General features: G+C 35.8%; 1 protein-coding gene across 4 annotated transcripts in view; it reads left to right on the forward strand.

The window, feature by feature from the left end:
* FBXW7 (F-box and WD repeat domain containing 7) overlaps nucleotides 1-21,983 on the forward strand; it is a 228,094-nt gene that overhangs the window by 113,930 nt on the left and 92,181 nt on the right. For 3 of the 4 annotated variants that reach the window (XM_045055772.1, XM_045055773.1, XM_019828857.3), the window contains 2 exons: nucleotides 19,127-19,176; nucleotides 19,852-20,433. In XM_045055772.1, the coding sequence (XP_044911707.1) occupies nucleotides 19,921-20,433 (513 nt within the window). In that variant the 5' untranslated portion in view covers nucleotides 19,127-19,176; nucleotides 19,852-19,920. The remainder of the gene's footprint in view (nucleotides 1-19,126; nucleotides 19,177-19,851; nucleotides 20,434-21,983) is intronic. The other variant, XM_003984939.6, reaches the window with a different exon arrangement.

The following is a 21,983-nucleotide window of genomic DNA, read 5'->3' on the forward strand; positions in this document are numbered from 1 at the left end:
ATCTTTTTAATGCATATATATGACAGTGTCAGCTCTGCTTATAGCCCTTTGGTGGCTGCCAGTCTTGAGTTCATGTTCCTTATTCTGGCCTACAGAGATTCTCAAGTTGGATCCTGTCTGTCTTGAACCTCATCTCCTAGCCCATCAGTTTCCTTTCTAGTAATTGTCTACCCTACAATTCAGTTTTAAACCCAGCAAAACCAAACATCTCACACATCTTTATTTCTTTAATTAGTTACTTTTTTCATTCTCCACCCCAGAGTGCAACCTAAAAGTACTTTTATTACTCACTTTAAATATTATGTTCTTTGTGAAATCATCCAAGGTCTCTCTGCAAGGAGTTAATTATGACTCCTGATCCTGGTACTGTGGTGGAATACCAAACAGTTATTATGAAAACTGTCTCAAATGAAACCACCCAAGTGCCAGATAAAGATATAGAGAGGTAGATAAATTTATTGATTTAACTACAGTGCTGACATGACAAGAAGGAAATCCACAGTGGCTAAGACACCCTGGGAGCTAAGAGTGGGCTAAAGCCAACTTTTGACCTGGGAGTTTTTCAACAGGTAGAGATCTTGGTTTCTAACTTTTGGGCTGCCTTAAGTGCTGGAGACAAAGAGGTAAATTAGAAGGCCACACAATGTGGGTATCTAATAGGAGACCTGCATGTAAAGCTGAGATCCCAAAAGGATCTAGAAGGATGAACAGAAAATAAACCTAGCACACAAAAATGGACAGTGAGGGACCTTTCAGTTTCAGTTTTAGTTTTGGGAAAAGGAGAGGCAGGATCCTCCCTCCACCTCCTGCATTTGTAACTGCAGGTAGATTCTCACATAAAGCTCTATGTAGCTCTAAAATCCTCAAGCAGTGAACTTAATTTAAAGTGGTCATCAGAGGTGGTAGTGTCTCTGAGCAGCCAGCTGAAAAAACCGGATTTTTCTCTGGAGCAATGTAAATTTAACCTAAAGCTCAGAGAATTCTATAGATAAAGTTCCAGGGAAGAATGCAGCTTGAGAGGCAAGTAGATGAATTAAAAAAAAAAAAAAAAAAAAAAGATTGAGACGTGAAAAACAGAATGTAAAGGTCTTAACACACCTGATTGGAGTTTCAAAGAGAGATGATAAAAAGAATGGAGAAAAATAAATATTTCAAGAGATAATGACTATGAATTTTCTAGAACCGTGGAAGCTCTTCCAGGAAGCTCAATGAATCTCAAACAGGATAAATAAAATGAAATCACATCTAGACGCATCATAGTGTAGAACACGTAGAAGAATCAGGATAAAGAAAATATTTAAAAAACAACTACAGAGGAAAGACCATTTCCTTAAAAAAGAACAGCAATTTGGCATTTTGCTGAGTTTTGATAGCAATAGTGGAAGCCAGAAGACAGTGGAATAATATCTTCAGTTTGCTGAGAGAAAACCGTCAGTCTTATATCTATAACCAGTGAAACAGTCTTTTAAGAAAGAGGGCAAAGCAGAAAGTTTTTCAGGGAGTGGGGGGAAAACTGTCATAGTTATGTATTATCCCCGGGATGGTCTGTATTTGCTTTTAGGGTAACATTCTAGACCACTGGCATTAACAATAGACTTAGATTTTCAACATGTGACATTTAAAAAAGATAAAATGTATCTTTGTATACATAAAGAACTCTAGTTTCCATTATCAAAAATTATCTCTGTATAATAGTAACATTGTTATTTTATTCACAACTTTAAAATATTACTCCCTGTTTTAAGAGATAGCTGCTTAAAAAGTTAGCTTAAACCTTTAAGTTAAAACAAAACAATCTGGGAAGAAGACAGAAACCCAGGTTTTGTGTCTTTCTGAATCTACTTACAAGTAGATAAACAAGGTACCCAAACAGACAACCTGTGGGCAACATTACCCATGACAGTGTATTCTCTGAACCATAAAATACGACTGGGTAAGGGCAAAACACCACTAGCTACAAGGCCTGAGTGTATCAATCAGTGTATTAGTAGGAAATAGCAAGGGCAAACAATGGGGATCAAACTTGGCAACAGGAGAGTGCCTCAAAATAGTTAACTGGGAAAGCCAGCTGGCCAGTTAGCAAATGAAACTGGTAGGTCTTTTGCCTACTTCAACAATGAACAAGTGCAGTGGGCCTTCAGTAAGGTCTGTGAGGGCAAGGGTAGTTTAACCCCTGGGTACTTTCAAAGCTGACCTGCCAGGGCTGTCTTTCAGAATAGGGCCTCCTCACACAAAAGGAGAAGCTGTGGGAATGGAATCAAAATTGCACAGAATACGGACAAAGGAAAGAGAAGTGCCAGATGAAAGTTGGGGAGAACAGAGCCAAGAAATCTCAGGAAGCACGCTGCATGTTTTGTTTTGCTTTGTTTTGTTTTTTAAACACTATATATGACAAGGGAACTCTGTAAAATTAGAAAGACCGTTTACATTAGACCAGCAGTATCCAGAGCAAGGAAAACCAAAGGCCTGAAGTATGCTGAGACCACATGTGGGAGACTTTAGTTTTGAGTATTACTTGAGAGGAGTAGTCACTTGGAGCTGTCCTATCATGTCAGGAATGATTTAATGAACTTGGTGTGGTTATGCTTGAGTTTGGGCTAGAGTATATAAATATAAAGTTGATTAAAAAAAAAAAATGCAACATGTTGCCCAGGTAGAGGAGGCTGCCAATCACTAAAGGTAAATTTTAAGCAGAGGTTTGGTCCTCTCTCATCAGTGCTACTTGCGTTTATTGAACACCTGCTGTGGGTCAGATGCTAATATAAGCACTTGACCTGTATCAGTTAATATTTATAATACCCTTTGAGGCACATTTTTCGTAAGCCATGCTTATGACCTAGTAAAGAGAACCTGGGAGCCTCAGGACCTTGCTTCTAATTCAGCTCTTCCGTTCATTAGCTGTTCTGATGTTGGGCAGGGTACTTAAATTTCTAGGATCACTTTTTGAAACTCTAAAATAAAGGGATTAAAAAAGAATACCTCTAAACTTTCTAGTTGAATCTATTGATGTTTTGTGCTCATAACTTCTGACAGCCTAGGGCAGCAGTTTTCAGATTTTGGTCTTAGAAACCCCTTTACCCTCTAGAAAATTATCGAGGACCCCAAATAGTTTTTGTTACATGGATTCTATGTATCAATGTTTACTGCATTCGAAATTAAAACTAAGAAATTTTAAAAGCATAAGCACAGTTGTATCAGCCATCACAGTAATGGCATCATCACAAGTTGTGTAGTCAGAGGTTATATACATTTGGAAGAGAATGAGTGCAAAAGCCAATAAGCTCTTAGTATTATGAAAGTAGGTTGACCTCAAAGATCTGGAAAGTCTCAGCAATTCTCAGGGGTCTGCCCATTACATTTTAAATACCATTGACCCTGTTCCTGTCCTTTGAGAGGTTAGAGAATAGTTTTCTTGCCACTGAAAAAGAGTTGGAAATGCATCCTTCCCCATGTAACCAACCTTTGGTATGTTTTGGTTTGGAAGATAGTTACTCTAACCTTGTAAATAAGTACTCTAGCCCAAATTGAGTAAAGATTTGAATTTGAGTATCTTTAATAACTGCTGATCTCCTTTCTTCTGATGTTATACTTAACTCATGATGAAGTAGCCTATTTTCAAGCCTTCTTAAAATTGATATTAATAAGGTGTTTAATAGCTAATAAGAATAACATTAAGTACTCACTTAAAGATGTCAGAACATCTTTAAACCTTTACATGCATTATCTCTGTAATTCTTACATAATCCTGTAAGATAGAGGTTCCATTTAAAATCCCCTTTTGCAGGTGAGGCAACTAAGATTTAAAGACATTAAGTAAATTTGCTCAAGGTTACATAGCTAGGTGTGGTGGTAGATTTAGAATTTGTACAGTCTAACTACTGAACCTGGGCTGTTAACCCACTGGATATTATGCTTCAAATTTATGGAGCTGTGTCACTGTCAACTTGGCTTTGACATTGTGCTGAGATGGTCTGTTTCTTAATGTTCTTTGTTGATATTAATATTATTCTTATTAATGTTACCCCAGTGAAAAACCATTAGCTCTGCTGGAGCCAGGAATGGTTAAATTTGATCATAGTACTGTGTGATTTCTACTGCTCTGGGAGTGAGAAACTGTGTACCAGATGGATAGTGCTTAAGAGGCAGTGGAGCATGGTTTCTGAATCTCATTTCTTCACTTTTAAAGTAGAAGCTACATCATAAGTTTGTTTTGACAGTGAAATCAAGTTTCAATGTAAAACATTTAGCAAGGCCTGGCACAAAGTAAGATTCAGTAATAGGTAATACTTATTTTGGAGTTGTGTTGAGAATTGATAAGGAAACAAGATTACAAAGTTGGATAGCTACTTTGGGTTATAGTCTATAGCATTTCATTGCTTTGCCTAAAATCTTATCTGTTTAAACTGGCGAAATACTTGTAATCGTATACAAGTATAGAGCTACGTTTGCAGATTCAAATATAGCTTTAAGAGCACTTTGTAACTAGTAAGCAAAAGCAGTTAGAATGTGTGCATGAGTTTTTGGGTGTGGGGGAGATATGGTGTGCCCCCTTTTTCCTAAAGGGGGGTCTAGGAGAAAATCTCATGATTTCTTTTACTTTGCTGGGGGCATCCTTAGGGCTTTTTTTTTTTTTTTTTTTTTTTTTTACCAGGGCCTAGACCCACTGTCCAAGGCCCTGACTGGAAGAAAGGTGATGTTTAGGGGTCTGAGGAAGAAGAGTGGTCTCTGTCTTAAGAAGGTTCTTTTATATAAAAGAGATAGTAGTAATGGTGTCCTGTTACTGTCACTTGTGCCTTTTGTTTCTCTTGCTGCTGCAAGATCCTTAATTATGCTTTGTTGGAAGATAGGTTGGCCTAGTGGAGTGAACACAAACCTTCGTTCAGACATATCTCCGTTTCAAGCCTGTTGCTAAATCTTACTAAGTCTTTGGGCAAGTGACCTTAATCTGAGACTGTTCCCTGTTTTGTAAAATGGGAATAATGATCTCAGGGTTCTAGATTAGATGAATAAGCTGTACCTAACATATTGTTAGTTTCTAGTGGGCTCTCTGTTTGCTGATTACATGAATGCAGTGGAAGCATCTTTACGAACCTGAATATAAGACAGGCTTCTTAACTGTAAAGATTTCCAGCTAGTATTTCTTTTCTCTATCTGTGTAGGTAAGTTTCTGCAGAAGAAAAAAAGGCATATTTTTATGGCTTTCAATTATTATTATTATTATTATTCTTTTGAGTTAGCATTCTAATTTTGTCTAGGTGGGAAGAATAACTTTGGAGTGAAGGAATCCTGTTGGAAACTTGAAGTTCTAATATCCCTCCTAACAAATCTTAAAATCACTAGTTTTGGAGAGCAATGACCACTGTTTTTGTCTGCCCGGTTATTTGAATGGCTGAGTGTAGTGGTAAAATCCTTAGGCAGTCCTCATTGTGATAAGGAATTTGAGTTGTGACCAATCCACAATGCTTCCTCTTAGTTTTAGATTGAGTGTACAACACAGCATTGTGCTGAGATTGCGGGTGTTTGGAAGTTTGAGAGTGTTTTACAACCACTGCCTTGTTAGGTTTGTCCAGAAATACTGTTCTATAACCTGAAAAATTTTAAAAATTTCTTGTCTGAAAATTACAGATCATTATGTAAGGGATCTAGTTTACTAATCTAATCATTGTGACAGTATTGCTTTATTTGTACATAAATAGAGAAGATCTTTGTAAGAAAATCACGATACTTCTTACTATTTAGAAAATAATAGCTCTCAGTCTTGACTAAAAAAGGAAAGAAAAAGAATAGTTTTTAACAGATTATAAATGTTTCTTGTTATTAGAATTAATGTTTTAGATGTTTTTGAGTTTTTTTTTTTTTGTGGTGATGGTTTTTGCCTTTTTTGCTTTTACAGTTATCATAGTATTGACAGATAAGGACATTGGTGGGCAGTGATGGAGTCAGGCTAGAATGAAGCTTATTTTATTTTATATAATTATAATCATATAACTTTTATTTTTCTCATTCATACTATGTCTCACAAAGGTCTAACAAAGGTAGATTTTTTCATAATTTTTTAAAAACGGTATTTTTATAGCCATTGCTCTCCCCCCCCCCCCCTTTTTTTTTTGATTCAGGGCATATGTCTTCGGTCAGCATTGTATTACCAGTACCTAGCTCATGTTAGAGTTTAATTATTTCTGTTTGTGAACTCAAATACACATTTTTTGAAACCACACTGTGTGCAGTGCAGTCAGGCAGTATTTCCCCCAAGGCCCACTCAGCCTTCCTGCCAAGAATTTGAAGAGGAAGATGGAATGATTGTTTCTTAGAGTCTCTCTGTGAATAGTGATTCTCTGACATATTCATCTGAATGAAGTAATTGTTTTTCCTCGTGAGCAAGAAAAAAAATCCAGGCAGCAAGTTACCTGAGTTCTAACATACTGATGGAAACCTCCCAGGAACCTAGGCAAGGGGGCATCCAGCAGTAGCAAATGAGAATAGGATTCCTAAATTTAAAAAGCAGGTAACAAGACATTTTTTTCCTTTGTGGTCCACATTAGTTGCCATGCTAAAACTGCTAAGATAGGAACTTTATTAAAAAAAAAAATAGATTAGTTTCCTATAGACGAAATTTTCTATATTACAGTGGTGTGCTTTTTCTGAAGGTCAAAACCTTATTGTAAAATGATAGTGAGACAGAGTAGAGGCCAGAGCTAAAAGGATTTGAGTAAGTGCTTGCTCATTGCGCTAGTGTGCGTTCCTTAAAGATGCTGAGTTATTTCTGAAACTTAGCAGATTCTGGTTTTCTTTGGTACTGTGGTCATTGGCTGTTTAGGGTAGTGGTGTCAGATTGTTGTTCCTTCTAGTACAGTTGCTATTTTAGCTCTATTGTATTCTTCATTCAAAGTCCTCTCTACCTGCTATAGAATGTTTCACAGTGTATGCTGTGCTGACTCCTTAGTACCAGGAGTGTGGACTCTGGGAAAACTGCCACCTTACTGTTGAAGTGGAAAAGTCAGTATTCTGGACTTCTAGCTTGGCTCTCTGATGTGATTGTATCTGGTATTAGTGTAGAGAAGACCCAATTAATGGACTCAGAGCAAAGAAGTTCAAAGCCTTTTTCAGCATTTAACAGGCTCGCAATAGGAGTCAAAAGGCAGAGAAATTTTATCATTGTCCTCAATTAATACATATCCTCATTTTTAATTGAGGTGCTTTTTATATAAAGTGAAACCATAGATGAGTTTTGACAATACATATACCTATGTAATCAGCACCTCAGTCAAGAAATGGAATATTTTTATCACTCCCCAAATTTCCCTCATTCTCAAGTCCATTCGATCCGTACTTAGGCAACAACTGTTTTGATTACTATTACTGTAGATTAGTTTTTTGTATTCTTAAACATCATATAAATGGAATCATATAATGTTGCCTTTTTCTCTGGCGTTCACTGAACATTTTTTTTTTTAATGTTTATTTCTGAGAGAGAGGGAGAGACAGAACATGGGGGAGTGGAAGGACAGAGAGAGAGGGAGACAGAGAATCTGAAGCAGGCTCTGTACTGACAGCAGCGGAGCCTGATATGGGGCTCAGCCTCACAAACCATGAGATCATGACTGAGCTGAAGTCGACACTTAACCAAATGAGTCACCCAGATGCCTCTCAACACACTGTTTTTGATACCCATTTTGTTTCATGTATCAGACATGCATTCTTATTTCTTTGTATTCTTATTTCCATTGTATGAATGTATCACAATTTATTTATCCATGGTTCTGTTGGTGAACATTTGAGTTGGGTTCATTTTTGGTTCTTCTCAATAAAGCTGTTATATGATACCAGCCTATTTGTGGACATTTCTGTTGGATAAGTACTTAGGACCATATGTGGTAGCTCACAGGGTGTGTGTGTGTGTGTGTGTGTGTGTGTGTGTGTGTGTGTGTTTAATGTTTATTTTTGAAAGAGAGTCAGAGCGCAAGCAGGGGAGGGTCAGAGAGGGAGCGAGGAAGACACAATCTGAAGCAGCCTCCAGGCTCTGAGCTGTCAGCACAGAGCCTGATGTGGGGCTCGAACCAATGAACTGGGAGATCATGACCTGAGCCAAAGTCAAATGCTCAACCGACTGGGCCACCCAGGCACCCCACAGGGTGTGTGTTTTTATAAGAAATTGCCAAATGGTTTTCTACAGTGGTGATAACATTGTACAATCCCACTAGCCATGTATGAGAGGTTTAGTTGTTTCCTGTCTTTACCAATGTGTGGTGGGTTTGGTCCCTTTTAATTTAGCAATTCTTGTTGGTGGGAAGTTGTATTGCATTGTGGTTTTAATTTGCATTTCCTTGATCGCTAGTTTTATAGAATACCTTTTCATATGTTTATCAATCTTTTTATATTTTCTTTAGTTAACTGTGTCTCATCCAATTTTCATTCAATATTTGAATGATGAATGACTAAGTTGGTACATGAGTGACTTCTGTGATTGTTGACTTTTATCACACACATGTCAGCATTTATATGCACACCTGATACCCCTCCTGCTCCAAGAAATGATGTTGGCACCTTTCTACCTAAAAGACCTGTAGGAGAGATCTATTTGTTTGGTGATAAGTGTGTGTTTTTCAGAAGTAGACTTTAGTTTTGAACTACCACAAATAAATAGAAATATCTGGTAACAATGTAAGATGGACACTTAAATTTTCATATTTTAAAATCTGTATTCCCATGCTTTACTTTAGAATGTATGAGAAAAGTTTTTGAATGTATTCTAGGAAATGGAAGAATTATCCTATGAATTTTGTATATATTTGTTGGTTAACGGTTTTAAAAATTGCAGGAAGTAATAGATTATATGGACTGTAATAAAGTTATATGGACAGTTGAGTACACTTCCCAAATGTGAAAAAAGCCTATATATTGTCTATGTCTAATCATTGGCATATCCCTGCACTTTAAAGCTTAGCATTTTATTATATACTTGATATGTGGTGTCAGTTAGCATCAGGAAGATAGAATAAGCAAAAGTAATTCCTGTTTTCTTCATGGAATTGGAAGGTGAGACACTTGAAATAACCCACCTGTTCACTTTTTTAGCCTTCTACTTTCTATAATATACATTATAAAAGACAACTCACACACAGTATGTCAATCCTTTATGGTCAAGCTTATCCCTTTATCAACCCAATAGTTACTGCATTTCTTTTATTATTAGTGCATGTTCCCAACAGTTCCCTAAATTTTCTACCACTATTTTATTTTTATAAGCAGAAGGGGGAGGTCCTTGTATTCAAGACCTGTGCTTGCCAATTTCAGCAGTTCTGTGACACAGAAGAATAGAACAGTGAAGGAAGTGACTTACATTGCTAGATAGAGTTAGTAAAGGGTGGGCAAAGAACTGTGTCAAAGAGAAGAAAGACATCTTCTTACAAAGATACAGACATATGAGAACATAGAGCATATTAGGAGAATACAAGTAGATAATATTTTTGGGTAGTGTATAGTTTAAGACAAATCAGTTTATATTGAAGATGGATAGAAGTGAGACCAGATTAGGAACATCTTGTGTACTGTGCTTAGGAGTTCAGATTTTATTCTATAGAATAGTTTCAAAAGTTTTGCAGAGTCACTTGGGTTGCTTTGTTTCTGTGAACAGTGTTCTCCTCCACTTGTCCCTCACAAGCTCTCTTTACCTGTTTAATGTTTTGCCTTCATTTGAGCAAAGAGTTCAGCATGTAAAAAGTTTGGAAACTGCCATTGAGATGTTAATATTTCATGTTCTGGCAGCAGTATAGAGGGTAGGTGAGAGGTACAGGACACAAAAGATGGGAAGATTACTAAGGATGCTGTTCAAATAGTTTGGGTAAGAGGCAGATAGTTTCTGCTTATTAAACAGCACTAGGGAAGTGGAATCGATTGTGGATCTGCTTAAGAGGTAGACTTAGGAGGACTTAGTGATGATGTGATTGGTTGGCAAAAGTGTCAGGACAAGGCAAAGGTAGTTTGTAACAAGTAATGGGAACCAAAATGATGTCCAGATTTTCCCCTGCTCCCCATTTTTTTTAACTTCAGAAAAGTCCCAACTATAGTCTTAAGAACTTATTTAGTCCCAGAACCATTTGATAAGTTTGCCAACGTGATGTACCATCACCCCCAAACTCTTGAGTATGCATTTCTTATAAAAAAGGACATTCTCCAGCATAATCACAGTATAACCATTAAAATCAGGATATTGGCATCAGTGTATAGATTTTCTATTCCTCCGACCCCAAATACATTTCACTAGTTGTTCAAATGCTAACTCCTATAATAAAAAGATTCCATTCAAAATCATGGACTGCATGGAATTATCTTGTATCTGGAACAGTGCCTCGATCTTTACTTTCATTCCTTTCACACCTTTGAAGATTATAGGGTAGTCATTTTGAACAAGGACCCTCAATTTGGGTTTGTCTAGTGTTTCCTCATTAGTGGATTCAGGTTATGCATTGTTGGCTAGAATTTCAAAGAAGTGATGCTATTTTACTTTCATTACTTTTTATTAGGTAAACGTAGTATCAGTTTGTCACATTACTGATGTTCACTTTCAGTCTTTCTCAATCTTTTTACATTGGGGAAACACTTAAGATAATCTTACCTTAGGAATCACATAAAAATTATTATATGTACAGCTCATGGTACATCAGCTTGATCAGTAAGTTGTAGATAAAATAATTTATTGAATTGTCAGCCCTCTTTTGAGTAGAGAATGTTGTCTGTGGATCTGTTTGTATTGGAAAGTTCATTAGTCAGTCGCCTCTTTTTGTGTGATTCCCTCTTCCCACAACGTGTATCTGTTTTTTTTTTTTAATTTTTTTAAATGTTTATTTATTTTTGACAGAGAGAGAGAGACAGAGCACAAGTGGGGGAGGGGCAGAGAGAGAGGGAGACACAGAATCTGAAGCAGGCTGCAGGCTCTGAGCTGTCAGCACAGAGCCTATGTGGGGCTCGAATTCAGACCGTGAGATCATGACCTGAGCCCAAGTCGGAGGCTCAACCAACTGAGCCACCCAGGCACCCTAGTGTATCTGTTTTAATACAAGTTAGTAGAGCAGGTAGAGATTACAGTTTTTGTTTTTTACTTTACTACTTTGTCTTTTTTGCCTTATTCGAATAGGCCTTACCACTAACTTCTACTGTATGAGATCCAAATTAGATATGGTATGTGCAAGAGTAGTTTTCCCTTCATGTTTAAAACTAAAAATGACATTTTAGCGAACTTTTCTTGGGGGAAAATACAACCCCCTGTTAATTAAGTTTAACTTACTTTCCTTGAGATAAATATCTTTTATCTTTGCATAAATTTTTCAGACTCATAAGAAATGTAATAAATTTCACATAACAAGCTTAAACCAAAATGGGGCTTAATTTTTCTTAATGTAGGTTCAGCAGATTTAATTTAAATAAAGGTTGTAAATTCATTTTAATATTACAGCATGAAAATTTTTCAACAGTGTTGAATAGTAAACCAACTCAAACCATAAGCCAAAGCAATATGGATAAAAATATTGCCTAGACACTATTTATCTTATAAAAGACTTGGAAAAAACATTTCCTTATTCAGTAATATGATCTGGCTCCAATGCAGGCCTAGCAGTTAGAAAAGTACTTCTTTTATTAGGTTTTAAAGACACTGCAGAGAAGGAAGGAGCTAGCAACAGAGAACAGTACTACCTGAGGAATGACATCAAGAAAAGAATGATACCAAAGGAAATTAAGGGACAAGAGAGTGGTAAAGAAGAGGGAATGCTTATTCAGTAAATGTAAAAAACTACAAAAATGGTAAAAGATCCAGTGGGATTTAGCAGCCAGTTTAAAATTTGGTTTTAGTGGAATAAATGCAAATTGCAGATGTAGTAGAGTTGAATGGGAATGAGGGATTAAATTTGGCCAAAACAAAAACATATAAGTTAAAAAACAAAAAATAGGTATTGTAATGTGAACTGAGAAATAGTGTTTTATGTTATTTCCAAAAAGATATATATGATTGATGAGCCATGTGGACTTAAATCATTGTTCCAAACCATAAAATTTGCTGCTCACATGAATATTTGCACAGTGCTCCCCATATTGTTCATTTCGTGTTGCTTTTGTTAATCTACATTGCTAGGGACCTGTTTAGCCAATTTTGGAGTCCCTGGAAGATTTTCACCTTAAGGTACATCTTTGATTTCCCAGTTAACAACAGTATAAGCCATGTGGAACTAGAATTACCCAACAAATTCTGTGCTTTTGAAGTATCAATCTTTTTAGTCACGTATTTATTTTTTTATAGCTTGTGTTAAAATAACAAGAAATTTGATAAAAGAAAAAAATGATAAATAGATGTTAAGGCTAGATTTATACCCAGTTTAAAAAATACAACATGTAACATGTTCACAGTACAGCTTTTAAAAATGTGTTTAAATATTTGATATTGTGTTTGTGACCTGGCTTGAAGTTCTTTGGTGAGAAAGAATGCATATAATTGACTTTAAAAAGATTTAATAATTATTTACTGACTAAAAAATGCTTTGGGGACTAAGCTGAACATTTATGGCTTTGGGTAGGTGCTGAAGAGAGCTGTGGTGAAAAAGGAACGTCTTTTTCCTGAGGAAGCTTAAAATCTAGTGGGAAGAGACAGATAATACATGAATAGACGGATAGATAGATAGATGGGCACTTACTGTATTGCATACACTATTCCAGTGCTTTTATACAGTGCTATGGAGAAGAGTAAAACAGGGCAAGGGGGAAAGGAAGTATGATGCAAGGGAGTTATTATTTTTAAAACTTCTTTTCAATGTTTTTATTTTATTTTTGAGAGACAGAGTGTGAGCAGGGGAGGCGCAGAGAGAGAGGGAGACAGAATCTGAAGCAGACTCCAGGCTCTGAGCTGTCATCGCAGAGCCTGACGTGGGGCTCGAATTCATGGACTGTGAGATTGTGACCTGAGCTGAAGTCGGATGCTTAGCTGACTGAGCCACCCAGGCACCCTGGGAGTTGTTATTTTAAATAAAATTATTAGGGAAAGTGTCATTGTTTAGGGGACATGTGAACTGATTCTGAAGAAAGCAATGGGCAGAACCATATGGATCTACTGGGGAGAGCATTCAGGCAGAGGGAGTGGCCAGTGCAAAGGCTCTGAGATAGCAGCATATTTTCTTCTTGAAGAAAGAACAAGATTAGAAAGAGTAAAGTTAAAAAAAGAACAGAATATAAGCACATAGTGTTGGTGGTGTCTGTAGATTATTATATAGATAGGTAACCATAAAAATTGACATTTATTCTGAGTGAAATGGCATTTTATTATGTATTCCCAGATACTGTTAATCAGTTTGGCTATAATTAACAAATAAATTATTAACTTGGGGTATGTATAGATTTCGTTATATGAGGTTGGAGTGTTGGTAAGTGGTGTGGCCAGAAGAGGGCTCCTGGTGATTAGGAAGCTGCTTTCAGATTCAGGGAAAATCCTAAACTGCTTGCTGAAGGTGATTGCAAGTTTTAAGTTATCCTTTTTGATCATCAGTACAATTTGGTTTGTTTTCCTGCGATCTATGTCTTAAAGCTTCTTAAATGACTTTGTAGTCTAATGGATCATCCCGTGCCATGTAATTTTAAAAATGTCTAAAAATTTCATAGTCATTTGGAGGCTTTGGCAGTTTGCTTAAAGTTACCCCTTGTTTTATTAGTGTAACTAGTGTTCCTCAGTTACTTAGATTTAAAGGTAATTTCAAGGTTAATGTTTGTCTTGGAAACATCTTTTGAGGCTTACAGCTCTAATTTACTCTTAAGACAGGCTTTCAGAGCTCAACTTGTTTAACATGTGAACTTGCCCTCTTTGATTCCTTTAAGCATCCTGAAATAAGTTCAAATGGTTTTTAATCAAAGATTTTTGAAAAGCAAGGTTCATGAGAAATTAGTGAAAAAGTTTCTGAGCAACTAGTTTAAAAAAAAAAAAAGCACTGAAATTAGGTCTGAAATGCCACTAAATGAACAAAGTATAATGACCAAAAGTTAGCCACTATTTTCTGGGACGTGGGTAAAAGTCCTGGAGTAATTCTCTTCTATCACAGCAACCTTATTTCTGATTTTTTTTGAAAAGCAAAATTATTATCATACTTCTCCTTCATCCTAGGATGGAACTGACTGTTGAGGCATCTCTTTCTTCAGACATCCTTAGGTTCATAATTCCCTGGACTTCACACTATTGTGAAAGATGCTGCCAGAAGAACCCTGTTTTGCCCACTGTAATTACAAAGGGAAAATGATGCCACTCTCTCCCCTTTTCTTTCTACAGATTACTTTATACAAAGTATAACTTTATTTAATATAGGCTATTTGAATTTTCATTTATGTGAGAAATCTAGTGATGACTATCTATTAGAGCTTTCAATTTCTCTGATCATTTATCCTTTGTTACATATCCAGAAGCAATAATTGGTAATGCTGTGGTTTCTTCATCGGTATCTCAAAATACTGTGTGAATCTTGCATTGCAAGCACAGCTCTGTCTAAAGGATTGAGATAAAGTAGGTACAATTCATGCTCATTATTTGCAGATCTGTATTTGCAAATTTGCTTATGCACTACAGTTTATTTTTGACACCAAAAAGCAATATTCATGATGTTTTCACAGTCATTTGTGGACTCGGGCGTGCACAGGGTGGCAAAAAAATCACTTGGCATGCACATTCCTTTCTGAGGTCAAACAAAGTGACTCTCTGCCTTCTTGTTTCAGCTCTCATACTGTAAACAAGTGTCCTTTTTATGGTTTATTTAGTGAAATATTTTTCATTAAAAGCTTTTCACTGGTAATTTGCCATTTAAAATGGTCTCCAGGCATAGTGGTGAGGTGCTGTCTAGTGTCGTAATGTGCCTTATGGAGAGCATAAGACAAGCTTTGTTCAGGCATGAATTTATAGTATTGCTGACTGTGAGTCAGTGTTAATGAATCAACAATATGTATTCAGTACATGTCTTTATATAGAAACATACATATGAAAAGATTATATATTGATCAGTTGGCCAAAATGTTTGTGACCAAGGCTTGTAGGAACTTAACTCTGTGTTTCCTCTAGGAGCAGTGGCTCAGTATTTGTGGTAACTTTATAGAACACAATTACTGCGAATAATGAGAATGGACTGTGTTTAATTAAGGGTGGTGATTTATAGAGATTTTAGGTATCTGAAATATTTCATAATTACCTCTTTAAACCATTGTTTCAGGTTTGTTTAAATACATACACACATACAGAGTTATTTATGATGTAAAATCTGATTTTTTCATGGGTTCTGGTTGGGTTAAAGGTCAGCGATTAACTCGTAAAGAAACATTTCCAACATTATTCTCTAGAAAATTAAAATGTGCCTGAAGCATATTGAGTGTTCAGCAAGTATTTGTTTTAGAATAATAATCTTTGAGCACTGTAGTGATTCTGGTTTTGGAAAAGAAGGCTGCGTATCAGTGTTAGAGAATAATACTCTTAGGATTTTATCATCTATAGTTAATGTAGACTGAGGCACATAAAAGAAAACTCAGTTGAATGTCTCTTTCTGGTCCCTACTTTGCTTGAAGCTAGCTGGAAGCTAGCAATCTTGAGACATTTACTTAAATCTCTTCCAGCTTCAGTTGCTTTGTGAAGTGAGGAACATTTTCAATTTAAAATTTTTATGGTTTTCTTGACTTTGAGTCATTTCCATTCTTCTCATGCCCAATTGTCAAGGAAATTGTGTAATTTAATGTCAAAGTATATTAGCCATCAGACTTTATTTTCCTTACTTCCAAGTTTGGTCTCACTAGTTATTGATAAAAACCGTAAGTTATGTATTTGATATATCTTGACATTATATACTTCTGGTAAAAAGAAATAAAAGAGCATTTCTGGATTTTACACTGACTTTTTAGGATACAGGATTCTGTTTGTTGATGTTTGTGTTTCTTACAAGTTCTAATTCTACAGAATTAGAGTTTTAAAAGTGAAAGTGTGCATTTTTTGTTAATACTTTATTAGCTTTTCCTATATGGCAGTTTTAAGTTTTAGGTCAACTTTGTTTTCTTTTTCTTAATGTGGGGCTTTATAAACTACTTTTTAAAAGATCCCCCCCCCCCCATAGGTATTTAATCGATTCTGATCTTATTGGATATTTATTATTTTAATTAGGTCATTAGCTTCTTTAATAGATTATTAGAACTAATTTCCTAAAAACACTGGATTTTTTTGTTTAATTTTGTGTTTATGAATACCAATAGAAGATGAAATTTTCATTCCTATTTTCCATTCCCAAACTGGATCAGAGAAATCCAGTCTAATATATATACTACTTGGACAAATTTTTATGTAAGTCTGTCAGATAGTTTTAGCCTTTTCAAATATTCTGGGATTCCTCTAATCTGACTTTTAGCTGTGTCATTGTATATTTTATATTGGCTGTGCTTTAAATCTGATTCTTTTACTTGGATTTACCATTTTTGACCAGGTCTGTTTGTAAGAATCTGTATTATTTTGAAAGCTATCTCTATGCCATGGTTGTAAATATGAGTCAGTTAACTTTATTGCCTTAAATTAAGACACTTTATTCTCTGTTCTTCCCAATATAACACTAAAGTTACAGACTGATAGTGATTTGAATTTTTGTTTTCATAATTGGCAACAGAAGTGTTCACCAGTGACCAGTACTAGTACTATTTTAGAAATGCCAGTCATACACTTTCTATTTGTTGATAGGCTGACTGCTTACCAACAGTCTCCTCCCTACTTTTCACATATTCTTTATGATTAGCTTTATGACCTTTGTTCTTTCACCTTTTGCACTTTATGAATTGCTTTCAATATGGCATTTAACCTGTTTCAGTCTCTTAAAAATTTGCCTGTTAGGTTGGACACACAAAGGGCAGTTGGTTGGGGTTTGCATTATCCCAAGGTACTGACCCTGTTATCGTGCTGTTCTATGCATAAACATCCAAGTGAAAAATGTTCTGTTAATGTTAGGAGAGCTGACTTTAGATACAATTATGAAAGCAAGATTTTGATTGTTTGAAGGAAACCTATGAATAGTAGATTTACCTTATATACATTAGGATACTATATATATTCATTTGTGTAGGTCAGTGTTTTTTTTTTAACCTGCCTTTCTCTAATGTTTTCATAGTTTGTCTTCTACATATACTAGCCAATAAGACTTTGATGACCTTTATTTTCTGTAGTTTTTTTAATTTTAATTTTTTGTAGAAAACAACAGATATATTATTTAATGTGCTTTTCCTAAGACCTACTTTCCACCTCAAATAGAAATTTTGTTGTTGTTTTTGTCTGAGTTGTAAATAAGAACCACTTGACTTTTTAAAGCCATATTTAGTATGTATTACATCATAGCTTATTGATTATATTTGATCATCGAAATCTCATGCACCTAGGAAAGTTTCCTTCTCTCTCCCTAAAGGACTATTTCATACTTCTTTCTTCAAATTTCTAACACTCTTCTCCCAAGATCACTCTGATGATGATGACAATGATGACGTTGCTTCCTACTTTAGAAAGAAGAAGGAAAACAGTTGAAGGAATGAGTAGAGAATTTCCAAAGACTTCTACCTCTGTAAAAACCCACCTATTTCCAGCTGTTTCCACATTGAAAAATATGGTAAAAAGAAATAAATTTAAAGTACCTGTGATACCACACTTCTTTTCTATCTTTTGCCATAAAGTTTCCATTTTTTTTAACTAAAACTAGTCCTCCATTTTTGAATTCTTTCTCATCATCCCCTTTTAATTAATTAGGAAGAACACCACAATTTCTTCTCTTTCTTGATTACGTTTCAAACTTTTTGTTTTGTACCAGATCACTCTTGTTAATATACAGATACACTACACTGCTAGGTCTCCAGTCTTGAAGAATAAAAAATTTTCTTTTAATTCTGTTTTCCCTACCAGTTACCACTCCCTTTTGTTTGTTCTTTTTTGCAGCAAACTCCTAACTTGTTTGTACCTACCATCTCTGTTCTCTTTTCCTACTCTCTTAAATCTACTTTAATCAGAGTTCAACTAACAAAACTCCTATTACTAGTGACTTCCATGTTACTGAATCCAATGGTCAATTCTTTCTGTTCATCCTTCTTGATCTATCATCAACAGTTGTCATTTTATACTTTGTCCTTTGGGGTATACTTTCTTTACCTGAATGTTTCGAAGATACCACCCATTCCCAGTCCTCCTTGTTAGTTACCTTTGTTGGTTAGTCTTCTCTTTGAATGTTGGGGTGTCTCATAGCTCAGTCGTTGGAACTCTTCTCTTTCTATACTTACACTTCTAGTTGTAATTAGAATTAAAGAATTTTCCCCCCACACTACAGCTTATTTCTTAGCAAGTGTAGATTATAGAAAGTAAAATGAAATATTGCTATTTTAAAGCTATCTTTCAGACTTTCAAACCCATTTCAAAACTTGCAGTGAGAACTGAGGCACTTTGGGAGATTTACCATCTAGTGGCAAGGGTTCGAAAAGTAGATAAGGCTGTTTTAATAAAGACCATTGTGATATAATGTAGTTATTCTTAGGACATGATAGAAGATGTATGTTGTATTTGTTTTATCTCATAAACCTATAAAGATATTTTTAAAAGGAGTTTTATATGAACTTGGGCAGTGAATTGGCATTATTTTATATGACCTCAAACACGTCCATATAGGTATCTGCAAAGGGTGAAATTTAGGAATGACCATTATGAAAAGATTTTATATCAGATCAAATTTTAGTGTCAGTCTATAAAACTTTTATAAAAGCAAATGTGTCTGATATATAGCATTTGAAAATGCAGTTAAAAAATAAGTTTTAGGTGCTTACAATGCCACCGCCCAAAAGCAGTTTGTATTTTGAAATCTTGTATTTATGCAGTTTAAAAATCATGTTGTGATCATGTAATTTCCCTTAGCATAATATAAACATCCATGCCCTCAAATTTTTAAAAATGAACATCGTGTTTAGGAATTGCACTATATGTATCCCATCTCATGGATTCCTTTTCTTGAACGTTTTGGTTTTGATTATTTTTATTTACATTTATTTTTATTTTTTGCTTTTGTGGATAAAGCTGCAGTGAGCATCCTTTGCATAATTTTTTTTTCTGTTTTAGGATTACTTCCTTAGGATAGATTGCCAGAAGTGGAGTTACTGGGTCAGAGGGTATGAACTTACGAACTTTTTTTCCTTTTTTAAAAAATAAAAGTAAAACTTTTTGTTTATTTACTGTCCATTCAATTTATATTCATTGTGAACGATGAAAATCATAATGAATTATACTTGGTGCCTGTCGGAAAACTATGTCTTAAGGCAAGGTTCTATGATCAGAGAAGTTTGGGAAATTCCTAAGGTAAGAAGGCCTTTTTATCTTGGTTTACCTCAGCATTTCCTGAACTTAACTGAGCATTGAATGTTTTTTTTTTTTGTTTTTTGTTTTTTTTTGTTGTTGTTGTTTTTTTATGATGTACTTCATAACATCTTCTGGAAGCTTTACAAAAGATATCATTTATGAACTGATTTAAAATTGAAAATGATTTTATTGGTTAAATTATGTTTTGTTGGTCAAAGCAACTAAATTATCAGGCTTCATTCTAAAATTGTTTAAAAGATTAAAATAAAGCTGTTTACTGTGTGATTTTTGTGTCTGTCTTTGTAAAGTGTCGTAATTTCTACATTTTAAACTTTATTGATTTCTAAAGAACATCTTAATGTCTCCATGGCATCAGATACTTTATAATCTTTAATGAAATTTGGAATATAGACCTAGGACATAAAAGTGGAAGATAATATAGATTGAACAAACCTTTTTCTCCCCCCCACCCCCATTTTTCCCTACAGAATGTGAAATCCTTTGCATCTTCTGATAGTCTAGCCAAGGTCCAAGAAGTAGCAAGCTGGCTTTTGGAAATGAATCAGGAACTGCTCTCTGTGGGCAGCAAAAGACGACGAACTGGAGGTTCTCTGAGAGGTAACCCTTCCTCAAGCCAGGCAGATGAGGAGCAGATGAACCGCGTGGTAGAGGAGGAACAGCACCAGCAGCAGCAGCAGCAGCTCCGACAACAAGAGGAGGAGCACACCGCAAGGAATGGTGAAGTCATCCGAGCAGAACCTAGGCTTGGAGACCAGAACGACTCCCAGCAAGGACGGTTGGAAGAAAACAACAATCGATTCATTTCGGTAGATGAGGACTCCTCAGGAAATCAGGAAGAACAAGAAGAAGACGGAGAACATGCTGGTGAGCAAGATGAGGAGGATGAAGAGGAAGAGGAAATGGACCAGGAGAGTGATGATTTTGATCAGTCTGATGACAGTAGCAGGGAAGATGAACATACACATAGTAACAGTGTCACAAACTCCACTAGTATCGTGGACCTGCCTATTCACCAACTCTCCTCCCCGTTCTATACAAAGACAACAAAAGTGAGTATATTTAGTTCACTGTTCCCCTGAGACCTTTACCTATCCACATTCATTGTAATGAAACTGTCCTCACACTCTTTGTTATTACCACAAAATTCATCATCAGATGTGTAGTAATAAAATGAACTAATTTTTGTTTTACAGAAAGTATTAGAAACAGAAGTACTGATAATGGCACAATCTTATTACAAACGGAGGGAAGGGTAATTGATCCTATTACTATGAAAAATCATTAATATCAAATTTTACCATAAATTTTATCCCTAGGACGGGTGTTAGTTTGTGTGCAGCGGAGAGTGTTGCAGTGAAACACAATTTGTGTAAATCAAATCGTAAAGAAACTTTTCTTATCTACAAAATGCAGCTGCTGGGGTGGGCTGTGTATTCACAGGTGTCACTCCAAGTTTCTGCCACCACCTCCCTTATCTGCAGTTTTTGTTTTCCTTCCCATTCCTAGAAGACAGCTCTGTTGTATGTGCCTTCTTATCTCATTCAGCTAGTAGTAGCCCATGGAGTTAGCCATAGTCTTGTTTCAAAAGGTAGGCAGACTTCTGTCTAAACCAGAGAAATCTTATCAACTCTGGGACTTGTTGATTAATCTAGTGCTAGAACAACATTTCCATTGGATGCAGTCCTTTGTGGCTATGCCAGAAATTAAGGACTGAAGTATACCAGTCAGTCATACTGTCTGTCATCTTTGCTACTAGATAGGCAGGGAGGTCCTGAAACATTGAAGTCGACTGAGATGGAAGGAGGAAGTGATTGGGCAGTTGCAGTAAATTTGGAAATGCCGGTGCTTGTTTGGGATGGCATGTGGGCTTCTTTCCTCAAAACACTCCTGGCTACTCCTTAAAATTGTGGTTATGACAAAGGGTGGGGATTGTAGAAGAAAAGAAGCAGCATTATTTCTGTCACTCCCCAGTCTTTCTGTTGTAGTCTCTCCCCTTCCCTCCCAATCGAATATAGTCAAAATGAAATGATATAGTGCCTGGGCTTTACCTCAAAATAATACTGAAGGGGAGAAAAGGAGACAGTATAGATTGGTCATGAGTTGCTGATTGTTGAGGCCAGGTTACAGAGATTAGGGTGGGGGTGGCTCATGAGTATTCTTCTGTGTGGTTTTCAAAGTATGTTTAAAATATTCTATAATCGAAACATTTTTGAGTTGTAAGGAATATGAACACACATACACACTAACCCTAGAAAATGATAATCAAAGTTGTAAATAGGAGTTTTCTTTACATGGTCTTGTTGACTAGCTCCTAAGTCAAGTAAGTGCTGACTTCTCCTCATTGAATTTTATTTTCTCTGTATTTTGGTGCTGTTGAAATTACAGGAAATTCAATAAGACGTCAGGTACTTTTTGCTGGACTTAGAATTTAATCAATATTTTAGGCAGTGTTGCTATCTATGGTCTAAATTTAAAGAGGAGAGAAAGTGAAAAGAATTATATTCAGAATGAATGAGTTATGTAACACAACTTTTACCTCCCCCCCCCCCCCCCGGCTTCTACGCTCATAAATCTTTATGTTTGCATGCTGTTTGTTCTT

Source organism: Felis catus, chromosome B1 (genome assembly GCF_018350175.1).
Source record: "Felis catus isolate Fca126 chromosome B1, F.catus_Fca126_mat1.0, whole genome shotgun sequence".
Lineage (NCBI taxonomy): Eukaryota > Metazoa > Chordata > Mammalia > Carnivora > Felidae > Felis > Felis catus.